General features: G+C 32.5%; 2 protein-coding genes across 7 annotated transcripts; both read left to right on the top strand.

Annotated features, from left to right (window-relative positions):
• Window positions 1–1,095: 1,095 nt before the first annotated feature.
• LOC116345358 (UPF0183 protein CG7083) lies at window positions 1,096–7,719 on the top strand. Its single transcript, XM_031774647.1, has 6 exons — window positions 1,096–3,158; window positions 3,884–3,966; window positions 4,036–4,163; window positions 4,316–5,029; window positions 5,104–5,293; window positions 5,383–7,719. Exons 1-6 carry the CDS (start codon window positions 3,092–3,094, stop codon window positions 5,530–5,532), a joined length of 1,332 nt encoding a protein of 443 aa, XP_031630507.1. The 5' UTR covers window positions 1,096–3,091; the 3' UTR covers window positions 5,533–7,719.
• A 2,647-nt stretch (window positions 7,720–10,366) lies between these two features.
• On the top strand, window positions 10,367–17,546 carry LOC116345355 (ubiquitin carboxyl-terminal hydrolase 20). Of its 6 annotated transcripts, none has more exons than XM_031774637.1 (9): window positions 10,367–10,477; window positions 12,716–12,977; window positions 13,565–13,851; window positions 13,930–14,291; window positions 14,355–15,214; window positions 15,286–15,428; window positions 15,513–16,317; window positions 16,402–17,065; window positions 17,136–17,546. In XM_031774637.1, the coding sequence occupies exons 2-9, from the start codon at window positions 12,897–12,899 to the stop codon at window positions 17,378–17,380; spliced, it is 3,447 nt and encodes a 1,148-aa protein (XP_031630497.1). In that variant the 5' UTR covers window positions 10,367–10,477; window positions 12,716–12,896; the 3' UTR covers window positions 17,381–17,546. The 6 variants fall into 6 exon arrangements, with proteins under 6 accessions (XP_031630497.1, XP_031630502.1, XP_031630498.1 ...); XM_031774642.1 differs by lacking the exon at window positions 10,367–10,477 and adding an exon at window positions 10,818–10,859; XM_031774638.1 differs by lacking the exon at window positions 10,367–10,477 and adding an exon at window positions 10,877–11,066.
• Window positions 17,547–17,950: the final 404 nt, after the last annotated feature.

Here is a 17,950-nt window from a genome sequence, read left to right as displayed (position 1 = left end):
GTACGAATTAACTGGATTGAAAAACCGTTGTGAAAAGAAGCCATAAATTTCGTCCTTGAGTAAGATATTTCATTCTAAATAAAATGGCCATCACTGAAATAACATCAATATTTTATTTTGCGTTTACAGTAATGTGGAGTACGTGCAAAAGACATCTGGTTGGAAAACATCGGATAAAGATGTTTTATCGGATATTATTTTGGCGGGCTCACAAAAAAAATGAATTTATCAATAAAATCGAATGAATTTTTTTTATAATGATTCTTTTTATTGATGTCGATTTGAACATTCAAAAGTCTTTGTTGTGATTCGATGTATGTTTTCCATTGAAAACGCACGTTCATTAAATTGTTTCATAATAAAATTGTGTATTTGTTTTCTGATTTCATTGTAATTTTAGATATCATGCGCGTGTTTTGAATAATATATTTTTTTTTATTCAAAGCATAGTTATATTGCGTGTGCATTGTTCGAAAAATAAAATTGTGCGTTAATGTGTTGGTGAAGAAAAAATAAAATAAAACAAAAATTTCGATTTCTAGCGAAACGGCCGTACTAACGAAAATAAAGAAAACTCAAACAAATGACAGTTTTGCTGAACAAATACATACACAAGAAAACCAATCAAATGACATTGAATGTATGCGAATGTGAACAAACTGTTCGTTCGTAACATTCACATATGTTGAATACATGGGCACCACTTATCCAATATGGCGACCATCATTAGTTTGGCATTCCACTTGACGAATTCGCCATGATTGTTGTATTGATGGGATTTTATCTTTCATAAAATTTAAATGTTTCAGTTTTGAATGTCTTTTAACCATTCAGATTTTTTTTTCAGATCCATTTTTACTAAAAAATGTGATTAAAAATGAAAATACAAATATGACAGTTTCGGCATTGACGCACTTGAAAAACTATAATAAATGACAATTACAAACAAAACATCATCAGCTGAACGAAACACAAACACCAATGCAAACATCCATTAGCAGAAAAAATACACTCACACACACGTACACATATACACATCAGCCAAGCAAAACAGTTTTCATCAAAACACAAAGAACAGTTGAATAGTATCGCTGCGTAGAAAACAAAACAACAAAAAAAAATTATTTCTTTTTTTTCGTCTTTACACAATAAATTTTCAAACTACAAATGTGCTGCTTTTTATTGCAATTCCAACCATTACCACAAAATCATTAACTAATCTATATATGACATTTTGAAATAAAAAAAAATAACTTTATGTGATTTTCGACGAAGAAAAAAAAAACAACAACATTAAAATCAGTAATCAACAAATCGAAAGTAATTGTTGTATTGTGAGATAACAAATTAGAAAAGAACTAAGTGAAAATAAAGACTAGAAAAGAGTAGAAAAAGTCAGCTGAAATTGCAGATTTTTTTTTAGAAAAAATCTACGATATTCGTAGTTCTTTATTTATTTGGTGCAGTTTTTTCTCTCTCTCTCTTTATTTCATCATTCAACAGTTCATGCTAAATAAGTTTGTGATTTCCTTTGTTGTTGTCTATTAATTTGGCAAATGTGATAGACTTGAAACTTGTTGTTGTGTTTACTTATGTGAGTGAAATCGTCAATTGGCTATAAACAAAAATATTATCAAAAACCTGAAACGACCAACAGAAGGAGGAAAAAAAAATCATCTGTTCTGCATTTGACATTTGAATGTACTCCATAGCAGTGCATGTGTGTATGCGATTGTTTTGTTCACAGAAATACAGTAAGAAAACCAGACCCAAGGACCAAGCGATAAAAATAAAGTCGAAACCACACGACAACTCCATAATTTGTTAAATAACTCGGGAATAGCAAACAATTTACGTTTTAATTCAGTTCAAACCATTTCCTCAAGCGATCAACTTCATTTTTAAAAAAAAATATACTTACTTAGTTTTTCTATTTGTTAAACCATTCAAACAATTGTAAAAGCAGTGAATAACAATACATCCACGAAAAGGACCTCCAAACGGATGATAGATTCCATTTCAAATAGATTTTACCCCTTCCGATATTCGATTGGATCACAAGCAAGCAATAAAAAATTTTATCGAAAAATTTGCAAATCATAAAAAAAAAACATTTTTACCAGAGCTTAAAATCAATTCATAATAAATTCAACGCCCTCGCAAAATAAAAAGAAAACATTTTTTTTCTGTTTGAATTAGTTTTGTGGGAAAAACAAACAACGTTTCATTCAATCATTTTTTTTTTCTATAACAGTTTGATAAATACAAACAAGAATTTAATTCTTGAATAAACTAATTCAAATCTAAATGAAGCAAATGGAAAACGAGACATAAAAACAAAAGTGTAAAAAGAAAGAATAACAGCAACAGTGTCACTAGCCAATACAGAGAGCTTGCAAAAACGAGACAAAACGATTCTATTATATATATACAACTTATTCAATAAAAACAACAACAAAAGCTTTTTTTTGTGTGTTCAATGGGCGATATGTGCATGTGAATGTATAAGTGTGATACGTATTAAATGCGAAAACCAAAAAACACTGACTTATCCATTAGTATTTTGATGTGGTTATGAACGACTGAGTGTGACCACATGAACACGCTAACGTTGTAGATGAATTTCTGTTGATCGGTTGATTTTAATTCGAAAAAAATCACAAAACAAATCATATCTAGAATCGCGCTCTCGATTAAAATATTGGCGTATTTCATTTACAATTCAGTTGTGATTATTTTAGGTGGTTTTTCGTTTGTTTTCGTTTAGTTTCACATACAAAAATCGCTGCAACGGAATCGCTCAATAGTGTACTGAAAATTCATTCAAATTTTTTTTTTTGAATTTTGTGATTGACTTAGAGCTTGAATTGAGTTGAGTGCCAACAGTCAAACAAACAGCTGTTTAGCTTAAGTTCAAAGTTACACTCAATTTTTACATCATCAACAAACGTTTCCTTTATTGGACGATCAGTGACACAAAAATAAATCGCGCCACATTCGAATCGCAACGTATACAAAGAACCATACTCAAATCCATATCATATATTATAGAATTTCTTTTTAACAAAAAGAACAACAACAAATAAAAAAAATGCTTGACTTGGAAATTATACCAGAACGATCGCTAAGATGCGAAAATTGTTGGGAATTTATTTTGGGTAAGTAACCGATTTATTCTTTTTATTCGATTTTGATAATTGTCTGTAACTAAATGAAACAAACAAAAAATAAAATTGGGTTGGTTTAATCAACGAAAAATAAATAGATTTTATTGCACGCGACATGATGATAATATTGAAATTAATCGAACATCGACTGTATATTAAAGCTGTATTGCATCATTCAACAAAAAAAAAAAACTTTGTTCATTCGTCTCACACTCAGTGTGCATTCAATTTATAGCTACGTCGAACTCATCATATCGCGCGCGCCTTTTTGCGTTACATTTTCGTCGACAATGCGCTCGGAAAATTCATTTTTCAAATTTTTTACACCATATTTTGCGCATTAATTCAATTCATTTTTGATACATTATGGCTTAATGGTCAATGTCAATGAAATTTCGATCGAAAGCGATTAATCATTGTGCCAATCAATTTTGTTTTAATGCGCTTTCAAACAATTTCGGCATGCAAATTTTGATTTTATTCATTTTGTATTTTATCGAAATGTGTCCGTCTCTTGGTATGTCATTCAGAGAACACTTGTCACCTATATCTTGAAGTCATTGAATATTGACTGAAATACAAAAATCGTGGGCAACACTAGTTCGTTTGTTTGTTTCTTATGTTATGTAGTTATTGTTGCAATATATAAATCAAAGATCGTAAATGCCGTTCTATTCGTTACGTTTGTAATATAAATTACATTTAACATCATTTAGGTATGCATTTTTCGCAAGCGGTTGCAATCATACAGTCACAAGTTGGTGTTATCAAAGGAGTCCAAGTACTTTATTCGGAAACGGTAAGTTTGGTCGATTCGTGAATTGTTCGAATTGAGTAATTGTGGTGTATTGGCATTTCATTATTTTAGAATCCGTTGGGCGTGGATATTGTGATAAATTTACCGTTGGATGGTATTAGATTGATTTTTGATCCGGTTGTGCAGCGGCTAAAGGCCATCGAAGTGTTTAACATGAAATTGGTGAAATTGAAATATTAGTAAGTATATGAAGTTCGGGCCGCCATTCAAAGCGTCTATAAAAATACGTTAAATTATTCATTTCAAAAGATATTTACTTCGTATTAACTGTTGTTTATTTATCTCTCTCTTTCTCTCTCTCTCTCTCTGTACGTTTTTTTCCACAATCAAGTGGTATGCCATTCAATTCACCCGAAGTGGCTCCGTCAATCGAACAAATTGAGCATTCATTTGGCGCCACACATCCAGGTGTTTATGATGCGGCCAAACAATTGTTTGCCCTACATTTTCGTGGATTGAGCTTCTATTTTCCGGTCGATAGCAAACTTCAACCACACTACGCTCATGGTTTGGGCTCACTACATTTTGCCAATGGTGCGTCACCGGTCGTATCAAAAATGTCTGTGTATAGTGGAAATAATATGGTTGAAAGTCGACCACCACCGATGCCATTATCATGCTACAATCAACAACTTTATTTAGAATCAGCAATGGTATTACGTGATTCGAATGGAACGCGAGGCGTTCGATTGCAATTATATACGGAAGCATCAGCACGTGTGCTTGAACAACGTAAACAGGTTTTAATACGCGAAGTGTTATTTGGTGATACTTGTCAAGATGTTGCCGGCAATATTGGTGCACCAAATCGCATTTTCTACAAGTCCGAGGACAAAATGAAAATTCATTCGCCGAGCGCCAATCGTCGTGCCCAAACAAAACGTAGTGATTTCTTTTTTAATTATTTTACGCTTGGTATTGATGTGCTCTTTGATGCACGAACTCAACGCTGTAGAAAGATTATATTGCACACAAATTATCCTGGCCATTATAATTTTAACATGTATCATCGCTGTGAATTCCAACTACGGCTCACCGCTGATAAGTGAGTATAAAGTGGAAACATTTTATTTATAGATTTTTTTTATGGCATAATATTTACTTCAATCTACCATATAGAAATCCATGTGATGAGTCGCACAATGAACATGAACAAGTATCGATTTCAGCATATTCAAAATGGGATTCGGTGAGTTCACGTTTGGCCCCATCTGAACGACCAGTCGTTTTGCATCGTGCCGGCACCACAAATACAGCCAATCCATTTGGATCCACATTTTGTTATGGATATCAAGATATCATTTTTGAGGTAATTTTACACACCACCGACACACATTTTTTTTTATTACCTTCTAATTTGTGCATAATTGTATCATTAACTTTTTGTGAATTGTTTAGGTGATGCCAAATAATTATATCGCATCAATCACAATGTATTGCAACACATCATTTCCAACCATTCTACCGTCAACATGCGGGAAAGCGTATCTTTACAATCGAAATAACAGCCAGGAATGCAGTGACAACAACAAATTAACAGCTGTGTGATGCGTGCATCATGTAAACAGTACACTAAATCAAACTACCACCTAATTGTCGATGGGATAGAATAACTATTGACTTATAAATTTAGTAGTGTTTAATGAGGTTGATGTTAAGTCAAACATATGGATAAACCATTTATTATATTAGAATTCACTTCTTCGTTATTTTGTTTATTTTTTACTAGTGAGAGTAAAGAAAGAAAAAGAAGAAAAAAAAACAACCAAAAACTAAATGAAAATTATGATAAAAAAATAGATATAAAATACATTTATACTGGCTGTTTTGTGACATGCGAAATTTCTGGGCAAAGAAATTGGTTTCGAAATGCTTAAAATCGATATAATTAGTAATACACGATTTATTGATGATCACTAAATTGTGTTCAAAAACATAATTAACATTGCAATTGAATTGTCTCTTGATCGATCAGTACATGTATAAAAACCGTTATAGACAAGCATCGGAGAGATTATAGTTTTCCCACATTTTTGACACATCAAATCACGTATTTGCAATTCTTTTGTGGGTATTTTTTTTCAATTACGTTTCCTATGAAATGTCTCTCCTTCTGCTGTAACGTGGATTTCATAACATAAAACCTAAAAATTTAATGAAGTGATCATTGGAGAAGGATCAAGATGTAAATCACAAAAAACAGTGATTGATGTCAAATTTGATTTTAATATGTAATAAGATTTTCTTCAAACACTAATTATAACAACAATAAGTTTGCCGATAATGTTAGAAGGATTTATTGAAAAAGTGAAATGCATAATCGAATTGTTCAAAGGACATTTCTGATTACCTAAATAGTGAGCTCAAGTGAACGATATTGCATTGCATCATTACTAGAATTTCAATTTTCAAATGGTTTGTTTATGTTTCGGAAAAATTTGGTGAATTGTTTTGGTCTTTTGGTTGCACCGATCATGCAATGTCTTTTGCATTTCAGTCACAAAAAAGCCTGAAATTTATCTACTTGGCACGTACAAGCACATGTAAATAATGAAAAAGCTTATTTTAAAACGAAAACATCATAAAGAGTCATTTTTTGTGCGTGCAAGTGCAAATTTTAGTTTCATTTCGTGAAAAAGGTCTTTTTTTTCTTTCAGCTTTGATATTCTAGTTAATGAAAAATGAAAGCAAAAAAAAAACAAAACAGCAATATTTTTATAGATTATTTTATATTGATTTTTGTTGTGTGAAATTGATTATTTGCTCGATCACAATCATTATAAACATTTTCGTTTTAATTCGATCTCAAGTAAATGTTTCCAATCAATTTTATACAAACATAAATAAAAATTCAGTTCAGTGTGAATAGAAACATTGTTTAGAGTTTCAGTTAAAGAATCGGGCAACAAAATTTCAAAGATAACCGTGCCAATGGAATACATACAGTTTTTTTCCTCATCATTTTTGTCGCAATTGTTAGTTGTAGATTTAACATATTTTCGTTCAACACTGTGCACACTCAATTAGATACAAACACACACCCATACAAGTGTCAAGTTACCGTTTTTTATAATTATCCAATATATGATAGGAATAATGAAATTGGTCAGTACATATTATGGTCAGAGCATATTGTATAGTTTATAGCACTCACATAAATCAATTCGTTTGAGAAATGTTGCACATCAATTTGTCACACCGCATTTTGGCGGTTCACATTGTTCATTCTCCGTTTTTGTTTTTTGTATTTCGTTATCAATTTAGTGAGTGGTCATCGTAGTTTTCAATATCAACATTTAAATTTCCTTATAATACAAACGCTGAACTGAATTTATTCTCAATCTCATTAATTATTATATTCAGACGTCAGAAAATGTGTTTAATATAATATTTTGTTTCACTATTTATTTTTATGCACAATCGCATAATGGATAAATAATTTAATGCAAAGCTTTAGACAAATGAACTTAATTCTACGTTATCAATAATTACTTATTAGATGAAATTTTTCAAAATTTGTTGAACAAAAGAGCGTAAGCGCGTTTGTGTGTGTGTGTGTGTGAGAGAGAGAAAGAGATGATGTAAAAGCGACAACAACAAAAAAATATGTAAAAGTTCAAAATTCACATAAAGATCGAACTCAAGATAATTATTAATTTCGTGTTAATACGTTGAACCGTAAACTGTTAAGTTAATTTCTATTATTAAATCCGTAAAAGGAATGTCAATCATCAATTTGTTAAACGAAAATTACTTTGATCATCCGGCTGCACAGAAATTCTATTTAAGCCATAATATTTTCTATTCACTTCTTCGTTCTTTTTTTTCAAATTTGCACAAACCTTAACTGGCTTCCGTTTGAATGCGAACAAATTTAAAGTTCAAGTTCATTCTAATTTAATATGCAGTAGCATTGCAATTTTTTTTCAATTGTTCGCAAATATTATCCATAACATTAGACATTTTTGTCTTATTTATTATCATTCGAAATATAAAATGAAATGATTCTTTTTTTTCGTGTATAGATTATATTGTCGCGATATCTTTTTAGAATTTAATTTTTAATTTAGTGGTGTAGTATTTGAAATTTTAATGTCTAAAAAATTGAATTAAAATCAAATTTGTTCTCAATGTTTAGTGAGAAAAATGAGTGTAAATACAAAAGAAAAACAAACAAACAAAAAAAGCAGATAAAATCAGTCATTCATAACTGAACCAATCAGTTGGGATACAAACAAAGAAGTAAATATTTTTCTACAGACAAAGAACTACGCTGAAATTGAGAAGAAAATACTCTCTTTCTTTTTGAATATGAATAAGACAGAAAAAAATGAACAAAACAAAAATTATAAAAAAAAAACAAAACAAAAAATATGAACCAAAAAATTCTTAAATAAAAAAAGAATTTTTTTTCGAATAAACCCCAAAAATTCCAATGTTTTTTTCCTTTCATAATTATTATTTATTTTACTCTGTGTGCGCAAAGAGACACATTTTATATATGCAAATGATGAATTTGAATTCATGAGTGGTGCCATCTCGTATATTTGTAAGTATTGTAAGTGGCATGAGTTATTTGCAATATTTTGACTTGATAATTTTCAATAAAAAAAAAGCGAATTTCATGAAATGAAACTTCGAAAATTGTTATAATGTACTTTAATGAGTGTCACATCGTTTTATGTCATGACAATCACAATTGCTGATAATATTCAAACGTAGTGTGTATGTAAGTAGTACGAGGGTCACTATTTAAGTTTTTTCAAAAACATATATAAGACAATGGGGTTTCATCGAAAATGGTTTTATTGTTTTTCAAAATATTCGCCATGATGATCAATACACTTTTGCATTCGCTCGAACCATTTGTCATAGCATTCATGCCACTCCGAAAGTGATATCTCCAAAACGTGTGTTTTGAACGCATCAACTGCTTCTTCGGGCGATGAAAATCGTTGACCACGCAGTTTATTCTTCACGCTCGGGAATAAAAAGAAATCGTTGGGTGCCAAATCAGGACTGTACGGCGGATGACCCATTAAATCGATCTTTTGACCGGTCAAATAATCGACTGTTTGATGAGATGTGTGAGAGCTCGCATTATCATGATGAAGAATTATTTTGCGACGGCGGTTGTTTTTTCTTATTTCACCAAACACTTCGGGCAAACAAATGGTGGTGTACCAATCAGAATTGACGGTCTTACGAGCCTCTAATGGAACTGTTGCCACATGACCACTTATCGCGAAAAAACAGGCGACCATTTGCTTCGCAACACTTCGAGCTCGAACAACTTTTGTTGGGTTATCTTCACTTTGAAAGACCCATACAGTCGACTGCTGTTTAGTTTCGGGCTCATACGCGTAGATCCATGATTCGCCACCAGTGACGATAAAATACACGGATTTTGAAACACCACGATTGAATTTCTTGAGCATTTGTTTACACCAATCGACACGAGCCTTTTTTTGAGCGATTGTCAAATTATGTGGTATCCAACGAGAGCAAATCTTTCTGACAGCTAAATGTTCATGTAAAATCTTAAATACGCTGGTCGCACTAATGCCCAGGGATGCCTCAATCTCGTGATATGTTACATGACGATCTTCCATTATCATATTTCTGACAGCATCGATGTTTTCTGGTACAACAACTGATTTTGGGCGACCGCGCTTGAATTCGTTGTACCAATTATAAATTGTCCGAAGACTTGGTACTTCATCGCCAAAGGCCAAATGAAGTTGATCAAAACACTGTTGTTGTGATACACCCAATCGAAAGTGGAAAAAAATAATCGCTCGAAAATTTTCACGAGTAAAATTCATTTTTTGGCTGAGACGCAATTTACATGTTACGGTAAACAATACAAATAACGATCGAATGACAAAACGTTCTGAGAACGTTTATGCTACAAAATGTTAAACTTAACGAATATGACAATGGTTTGCATCGGGCAATACTAAAACATACATATTGAAGAAACTTAAATAGTCGCCTACGTATGAAAGTTTCTTAGTATTAGTGCACACACACACACACACACACATAAAATTTATGGAACAAAGAAAACACAAAATTTCGCTGGTGAAAATAAAAAAAAGATAAACATTCTTCTGATTGTTTGACTAAAAGAAATAAACTGAAATAATAATAATTTTTTTGTTTCCCTCAATGTGTTCGTAAACATTTTATACACGCAGAATTTTTTTTGCGTATGTGTGTGTGTGTGTGTGTGTGTGTGCACTAATACTAAGAAACGTGGATGAAATCGGCTTTTTCATACTACTTATGTATTTGTAAGGGTGTATATGTGTGTGGTTATGTGTGCACACGATTTCGTCTGACAGTTGAATTACACATAGATATATCTGTTAACAATGGTTAGAAAGTGAATGACAGTCCAATATTGCAATAAAATATGGGAGAATGCTGATCAGTCCAACTATAGCAATGTATTAGTTGAAAAAAAGGAATCATTCCAGTAGTATGTAAGGTCAGTTGTTTACGAAAAGCATATTCCATTTTTGGTCAATTAATTGTTTTTCCATGAAATTATTTCATCGTTTTGATTTGTTTCCATTTGGTTTGTGTAAAATTTAAAATCAACGAACGCATGAAAAATGATTGCAAATTGATATGTCAAACAGACGGATCATTTTTAATTTGGAATTTTCGGACTTGGGCAACCGTATGAAAATCGATCGGATCATTTTATTTTATTTTTTTGTAGTGCATACATGCAAATTGTGTGATTTCATTATAAAAAAGTATATTTTTTTTCATGTATAACACACAAATGGCATATAGATTGAACGGTGTACGTGTGATACGAAACGAGAAAATCATTGCAACATGAGCAAAGTAAACCAAAGACAGTAAATAAAAGTCAACCTTACAATGCAATAAATTAGTGTTAGAAATGAAAAGAAAAAATGAATCAATTGAATTAAAGATAAAATCAAACTAATTTTTTATGGATCAAATTCCAAAATCTTCCGTAAAAAATCCGTTTGTATTGTTATCGATAATAAGAGTGACCATTCACGTTGAATTCCAACGTGATTCTACGTTAAACTCAAAGTGTATGTTTGTTATTTTTTTTTTTCAACTCTCAACATCTTCTTCATATTTTTTCCACTTTGCTTCTCTCTCTTTTTTTCGCTACTGTTGTATTGTTTATTATCGTGTATTTTTCCTATCGAGTTATGAGTGTATTTTTTTCCTGATGAGTGTTATGACAGAAGAAAAAAAAAACTAGAAAAATTCACTACATTTGCAAAACACAACGTTAGCAATAATCCATCTGTTTTAGTGTTGCTTATGACCATTGGTCAGGAGTGATGAAAGTTAAAGTGTGAAATAGATTCCATGCATTTTTTTGCGTAATTAGTGCTGTTTTTCTTTCTTCTTCTTTCATTCAATCGTAGTTTAAAAAAACAGTCACATTGTCAATTGTGGCTGTTGATATTATCGGAGAAGAAAAGTGCGCCAATTTGATCTCGAGAGTATGTGTTAAATTCAAAGCTTCAAAACTTTGTTAAGCAAAATTAATCAAGGATAAAATAATTTTGACGATTGAGAAAAGTTCCGAACAAACTTATCAAAAGTGCCAAAAAAAAAATAATTGATAAAAAAAATCGCAATCCTCTCGAATTTGGTTGATCATTTTATTCGCGCAATTCTGTCAGTAGAGAGGCTCATATATTGCTTATTAATTAATGAACAATTGTATCCGTATACATGTATATCCGATGCATAAATTACTGTTGTGCATGATTGCAAACATAACATCCGAATCGTAAATGCAATTAGTGTGTGTTTTTTTTTGGATATTGACTATCGTAATGTAGTGTGGTTGCGAGAATCAAAGGGAGGGGATTCAATTGAAATGCTATGTGTGTTGTATTAAAATAAGAAGTTCAAAGGTTCACTTTGCTATTTTATTTTGTTCTTTTTGTTATTTTTTTTTCTTTTGTTCATATCAAACAGAAAAATTGCTTTATATCATTCGTAGTTTGTTGTTTTTTTGTTCACTCTTTATCATATTCATTGTGAGTTTCAAATGTCAATAATAAAGAGGGTATTGATTGGACTTATATTATAAACTACGAAAACACCTACCGTAATGTAATTAATACACAAACCGTCTTCATTGGGCCGCGTTGAATGCTGACGTTTTTGTTTTGTTACCGTCGTTGTCGTCGTGAACGAATTTATTTTCGATATCAGTCGAATTTTAAAATTTAACACCATCATACTCACACAAATGGCACATGCGAATAGAGTATGTAAATTGATCTAATATCGATACATTTCTTTTCATTTTGTACATGACATTCATATCATAGTTTGAAGTTTTTGTAGAAAAAAAAAACATTTCCATTAAATTCATTCGAATTTTCCACGGAACAATCAACGATAAGAACAATGACAACGACAACAATTGTTCCGACTGGTTGTGCTGTGTTCTGTTTACTTGTTTTACGTCAACAAGATTAACATTTTAATTTTTCTTCCGCTGATGTGTCGCTAGTGCCTTTAAAGCGCGATGAATTACGATTGTCGTGATATGATAATGAACAAATATTATAAAGCGAGCAGGAAGAATTATATGAATAAACAAATATATATTCATGTAGCGATATAAGTTTTTTTTTTGTTGAAGAAACAAAAAAATTGTCATAATTTAATTATTTTCTTTCTCTTTTTCTCTCAATCAACTTGTCTTTAGAAAGCTTAGAACGGAATCAGGACAAAAAAAAATCATCAAATGTATGCTAAAAATAACGTAAAACCATTGTATTGTAGCTGAATCAACAGTGAAATAATAAAAAAAAACGACCGCAAAAGCCGTGATTAAAGATCCTGCAATATTGACACCACACACATTTTTTATTCATACATCAGCAATAATGCCGAGAAATTGTAAATGTCCACACTTGGATAATACCATTTTGCAACTTTCTCTGTCGGAATTATGCAGACTCAAGCAGGTATTATACAAATTTATCATATATTCATATAAATAGACACACACACATACACACACACACAACTCACAAACAAATTATCGTATATTTATGCTGTTCAGTAGTTTTTTAATGGTAAAGTCTTATTTATCATCAATTTTCAAGCAAAGCATATGCATGCGCATTCCACTGACCAATAGACGGGGCATATCTGCACGTCTTAAACTAGTTCTATGAATAAGAAATGAGTATGCACATTTCATGTGACGTCGGTTATTACGAAAATGCAATACAATAAAAGCGATACGATATGAACACAGGTGCAAAGTCCAAGTATCAATACATTCCCACGATGATTTTCTTCGGACGTTTTATGTAAACGTTTATTCACTCATTTGCTAATTCATTCATTCAATAATTTGAATAAAATCAAACAAAACTCAATTGCAACGAGCACACACATTCTGTCGCGTCACTCATAGACAGCGAAACCATAAAATTGCATTTTCCATTTAACAAATTTCGCAATGAAATATATGTATGATTACAAAAAAAAAAAAAAACATTTTTTATCCAATTAATGCTTAATATGTGTTGAAAATTGAAATTAGGGCGTGCCATGTACACAATGTGACGTTAGCGGACCAAATCTATGGATATGCCTATCAAAAACTTGCCTGAATATTGGTTGTTCGGAAAATTACAATGATCATAGTACAATCCATTATAAACAAAATCCTAGTCACTGTATTCACATGAACCAATCGTCACAACGAATTTGGTGTTACAAATGTGAAATGGAAGTGTTCATCATCAATCACGGTTACAGTGACAACAAACCAAATCGACGACAAACTACAACCGACACCGACGATCATTTGAATTCGGAAATTTCACGGTATGGTATCGTTAAAATTGTTCGATAATTTTATGTCGACTGCATGGAATAACTGTGCATATATTTAATTCTTTTCAGTATTGCAATTAGAAACGATTTTGGTTATGTAATGGCCAATAGCGAAGGAATCGATAGCAGTGCAGATGATGAAGGCGATATAGAACCGAGCTACTATGCACCATCCAGTGGATTGGTTGGTCTTAAAAACATAGCCAATACATGTTACATGAATGCCGCACTTCAGGCTCTATCAAATACACCACCATTAACCGGTTACTTTTTGGAATGTGGTGATGTTATTGAAGCCAACTATGAAATTGCAGCGCCCACTAGCAGCCAACGCAAAACCGGACTGGCCAGAAGTTATTATCGCCTTGTTAAGGACATGTGGCTGGAACACAAACGACAAAATGGTTACGTTACACACGCAAGCAAATTCGGTATGATTCAATTAATTTTCACTTATTATTATAAATGTTTAATAAATTTGATGTGTTTGTTAGGTTATGTGGTGCCAAATGGTATTTTATATGGTATTCGAAATGTACATCCAATGTTTCGTGGTTGTCAGCAGCATGATACACAAGAATTTTTGAGATGTTTTATGGATCAATTACATGAAGAGCTTAAAGAAGTGACACCACCACCACCGGATCTTTTGCTATCGAATAAACAGAATAACTCATCGGCCAGCATCTCATCAACGTATTTACAATCGACCAGCAATTATGTGGGAATGGGCTCAACAGACGATGATGATCGTTCCGGTTGTTCGACACCGTCATTTTCACAGTCGGAAGCTGAATATGAAACCTGTGATAGTGGTGTATCCGAACAGTCAAGCCTCTCCGATGAAGTAACAAGTGTTCATAAATCAATACCAAATTCAATTAATTCAGCAAAAATTCAAATAAACCAAATGCAAATGCAATCGACCAATTCATCAAATTATTCGCGCTCTCCTAGTCCAACAGCAAGCCAAAGAACATTCAAATCAACACATTCGTCTATAAAAAGTAATCGGTCGAACTCAATTACTAGTTTGAATTCATTGCAAACAACGTCGCAATCACAACAGCAGCAACAACAACAGCAACAGCAGCAACAACAACAACAACAGTCTCAACAAGAACAAGAACCATGTGAAAAGAACGAATCAAAGTTACCACATCGATCAATCATCAGTGATGTTTTCGATGGAAAATTATTATCATCCGTGCAATGTTTAACCTGTGATCGCGTTTCGACGCGTGAAGAAACATTCCAAGATTTATCATTGCCAATTCCAGGCAAAGACCATTTGAACGTATTACATCAAAGTCAAATAGTATCACCATTACCAGCAGGCCTTCCAGCCGATGTTGTAAGTATTCATGATCAATATTTTTCGTCGAAAGAAACTCATCTTCTTCTTCTTCTTCTTATTTTTTGTAGGCATATCAAGTAGGTCAAGATGGTTGGTTCTGGTGGTTTTGGCATTGGGTACGTTCATTTTTCTGGGGACCAGCTGTCACCCTGCATGATTGTATGTCAGCATTCTTCAGTGCCGATGAACTTAAGGGAGACAATATGTATAGGTAAATCAAACGAATTTCTACACTGAAAAGAGTTCAAACACCAAATTCAGTCCATTAATGAGTGTTTCATTTTTTTTATTACAGTTGTGAAAAGTGCAATAAACTACGAAATGGGATGAAATTTTCTCGTGTCTTGGAATTACCTGAAATGTTATGTGTTCATTTGAAGCGATTTCGTCATGATTTATCATATAGTTCAAAAATATCGAGTCCGGTTAATTTTCCATTGGTTGGATTGGATATGCGGCCGTATTTACATAAGGAGTGCAAATCAAAAGTTTCAACGTATGATTTAACGGCTGTCATTTGTCATCATGGTACGGTTGGTGGTGGACACTATACTAGTTTTGCAAAACACGAAATATCGGGCAAATGGTTTGAATTCGATGATCAACTTGTCAACGAGGTGTCACCAGAGGTTGTTCAAAATTGCGAGGCATATGTTTTATTCTATCGTAAAAGTAATCCACACATACAAATGATTCGTGAAATGGCATTACAAATTGAAGAGAGAATCACCGAACAAACATCTGGTATTCGATTTTTCGTATCGCGTCAATGGCTTAATCGATTTAAAACGTTTGCCGAGCCTGGACCAATCGATAATTGGACATTATTGTGTCCTCACGGTGATTTATCACCACGCAAAGCTCAAATGGCCGGTCAACTGGTTGTACCGTTGCCACAGGCACTTTGGGACTTTTTATTCGAAAAATTTGGCGGTGGTCCGGTGTGCAATCATTTGTTCGAGTGTGATATATGTCGAACAGCTGCCGATGCTTTAACCCGACGCCAAAATTTTGAATTAGATGAATTTTCTACATACAAAGATGAAATAACATCAACCATTTACGCAATTTCAATGAATTGGTTCCGACAATGGCAAATGGTGAGAAAATACTATAAAATTCAATATTTCCGAAACATTTCGATATCATTTAAATTATTTTAAAAAAAAACACTTTATTTCTAGTTTGTCGGTGGTGTTAGTGACGAGATACCCGGTCCAATAAATAACACCGCAATTGCTCTTCAAAACGATGTGCATGTATCGCGTGGTGTAAAGCCGGGATCAGACTATGCCCAAATCAATTCAACGCTTTGGAAATTCTTTTATAATATTTATGGTGGTGGTCCTGAAATAATTTTGAGAGGAAATCCGGAAGAAATCTTGCGACAACCAACTGTTCAGCCAACAACACCAAATTTAAATAATAGAGAACGTCAAGAACGGAACTCAATTGATTTATCGACAGATGCTCAAGTGAACGCCACAAATATTGTCAAAGAAGAAACAATAAATTCAGTACCTGTACAACCACAACATGTATCGTCAACAGATGCAAAAAATACAACAAACGATTCGGACGCAGCAAAATCGACCATACAATTGAATGGCATCGATAGAATAAATGGCCCAGATCCAATACATTCTGCGATAAATAAAAAAGTTGCGAAAAATGTCTCGTTCGAAGATAATGACAGCAATTCAAGTGATCGAGAAGGTTCAAGCTTATTTGAACAAAGCTTCTTTTATATACGACGTGGTAAACATCATTCAAATTCCAACGAAATTCTAAGCAAGAAAGATCGACGATTGCGTAGCATAAAATCAAATGGATTTTTCGGACCTGAAGGTGAGCTAATAGTTTTATTCACACAATTAATCAACGTTGTAATATACTTTTGTTTTGGTTTTCGTCTTAGGTAAATATTCATCGAACAGTTTTCCAGAGGACAACAGCAATGGAGGTCAAAATGCCTCCTCAACCATTGATGCCAATAAAAAACTAGACGAAATAACACCGTTGCTACATCAAGCTAGCATAAGTTCAACAAACCCGGTTGAACATGATGACGAAACAAATAACAACAATAACAATCGCAATGGCGCTCACAAAAGCAGCTATCGCAAACGTGTTAAGACGAAATTAAGCCGAAAAACTGCCTGACGACATGATAAACAATGAAACAAAAAGAAAATTGTATTGTTTGATGTACCACCTTCAATGTAATTTTAATTATTTAATTCACTAATTTCCTGAGCATGAGCATGAGGAAGGCAATGTTTCATCAATTTAAAATATTTTGAATATTAAAATACATATTTTCAAAACAGTTTTGACCATTTTTTTTTCTTTTCATTGACACCATGACATACTTATTTTTACGAGTCCATCAATTTACTATTTTCGCAATTTATCACAATTTCACCTAATTAGAGCTTCGAATAAACTGAAATGTCGACATTGTATTTTATAATGCCATTACCGTATATAGTAATCTAAACATTTTTTCAATAAAAGTAGCTATTACGAACGTTCTATACTCTACCTATATCGTTCTAGTAATAGTCTAGTAGATGATATCTACAAGAGTAAAATATGAAAATCGTATAAAAATGACACATATTTTTTTTATTTGATTTAATTTCGTTTCTTTTTTTTCTTTATTCTTTTCATTTAACATTATTCGAGTGTTAAAAATTAGAAATATATTTATAAGAGAGTAAATAAATTATT

Source organism: Contarinia nasturtii, unplaced genomic scaffold (assembly GCF_009176525.2).
Source record: "Contarinia nasturtii isolate CC-2019 unplaced genomic scaffold, AAFC_CNas_1.1 Cnas_scaffold_1240, whole genome shotgun sequence".
Lineage (NCBI taxonomy): Eukaryota > Metazoa > Arthropoda > Insecta > Diptera > Cecidomyiidae > Contarinia > Contarinia nasturtii.
This window is presented reverse-complemented; position numbering and strand designations above follow the sequence as displayed.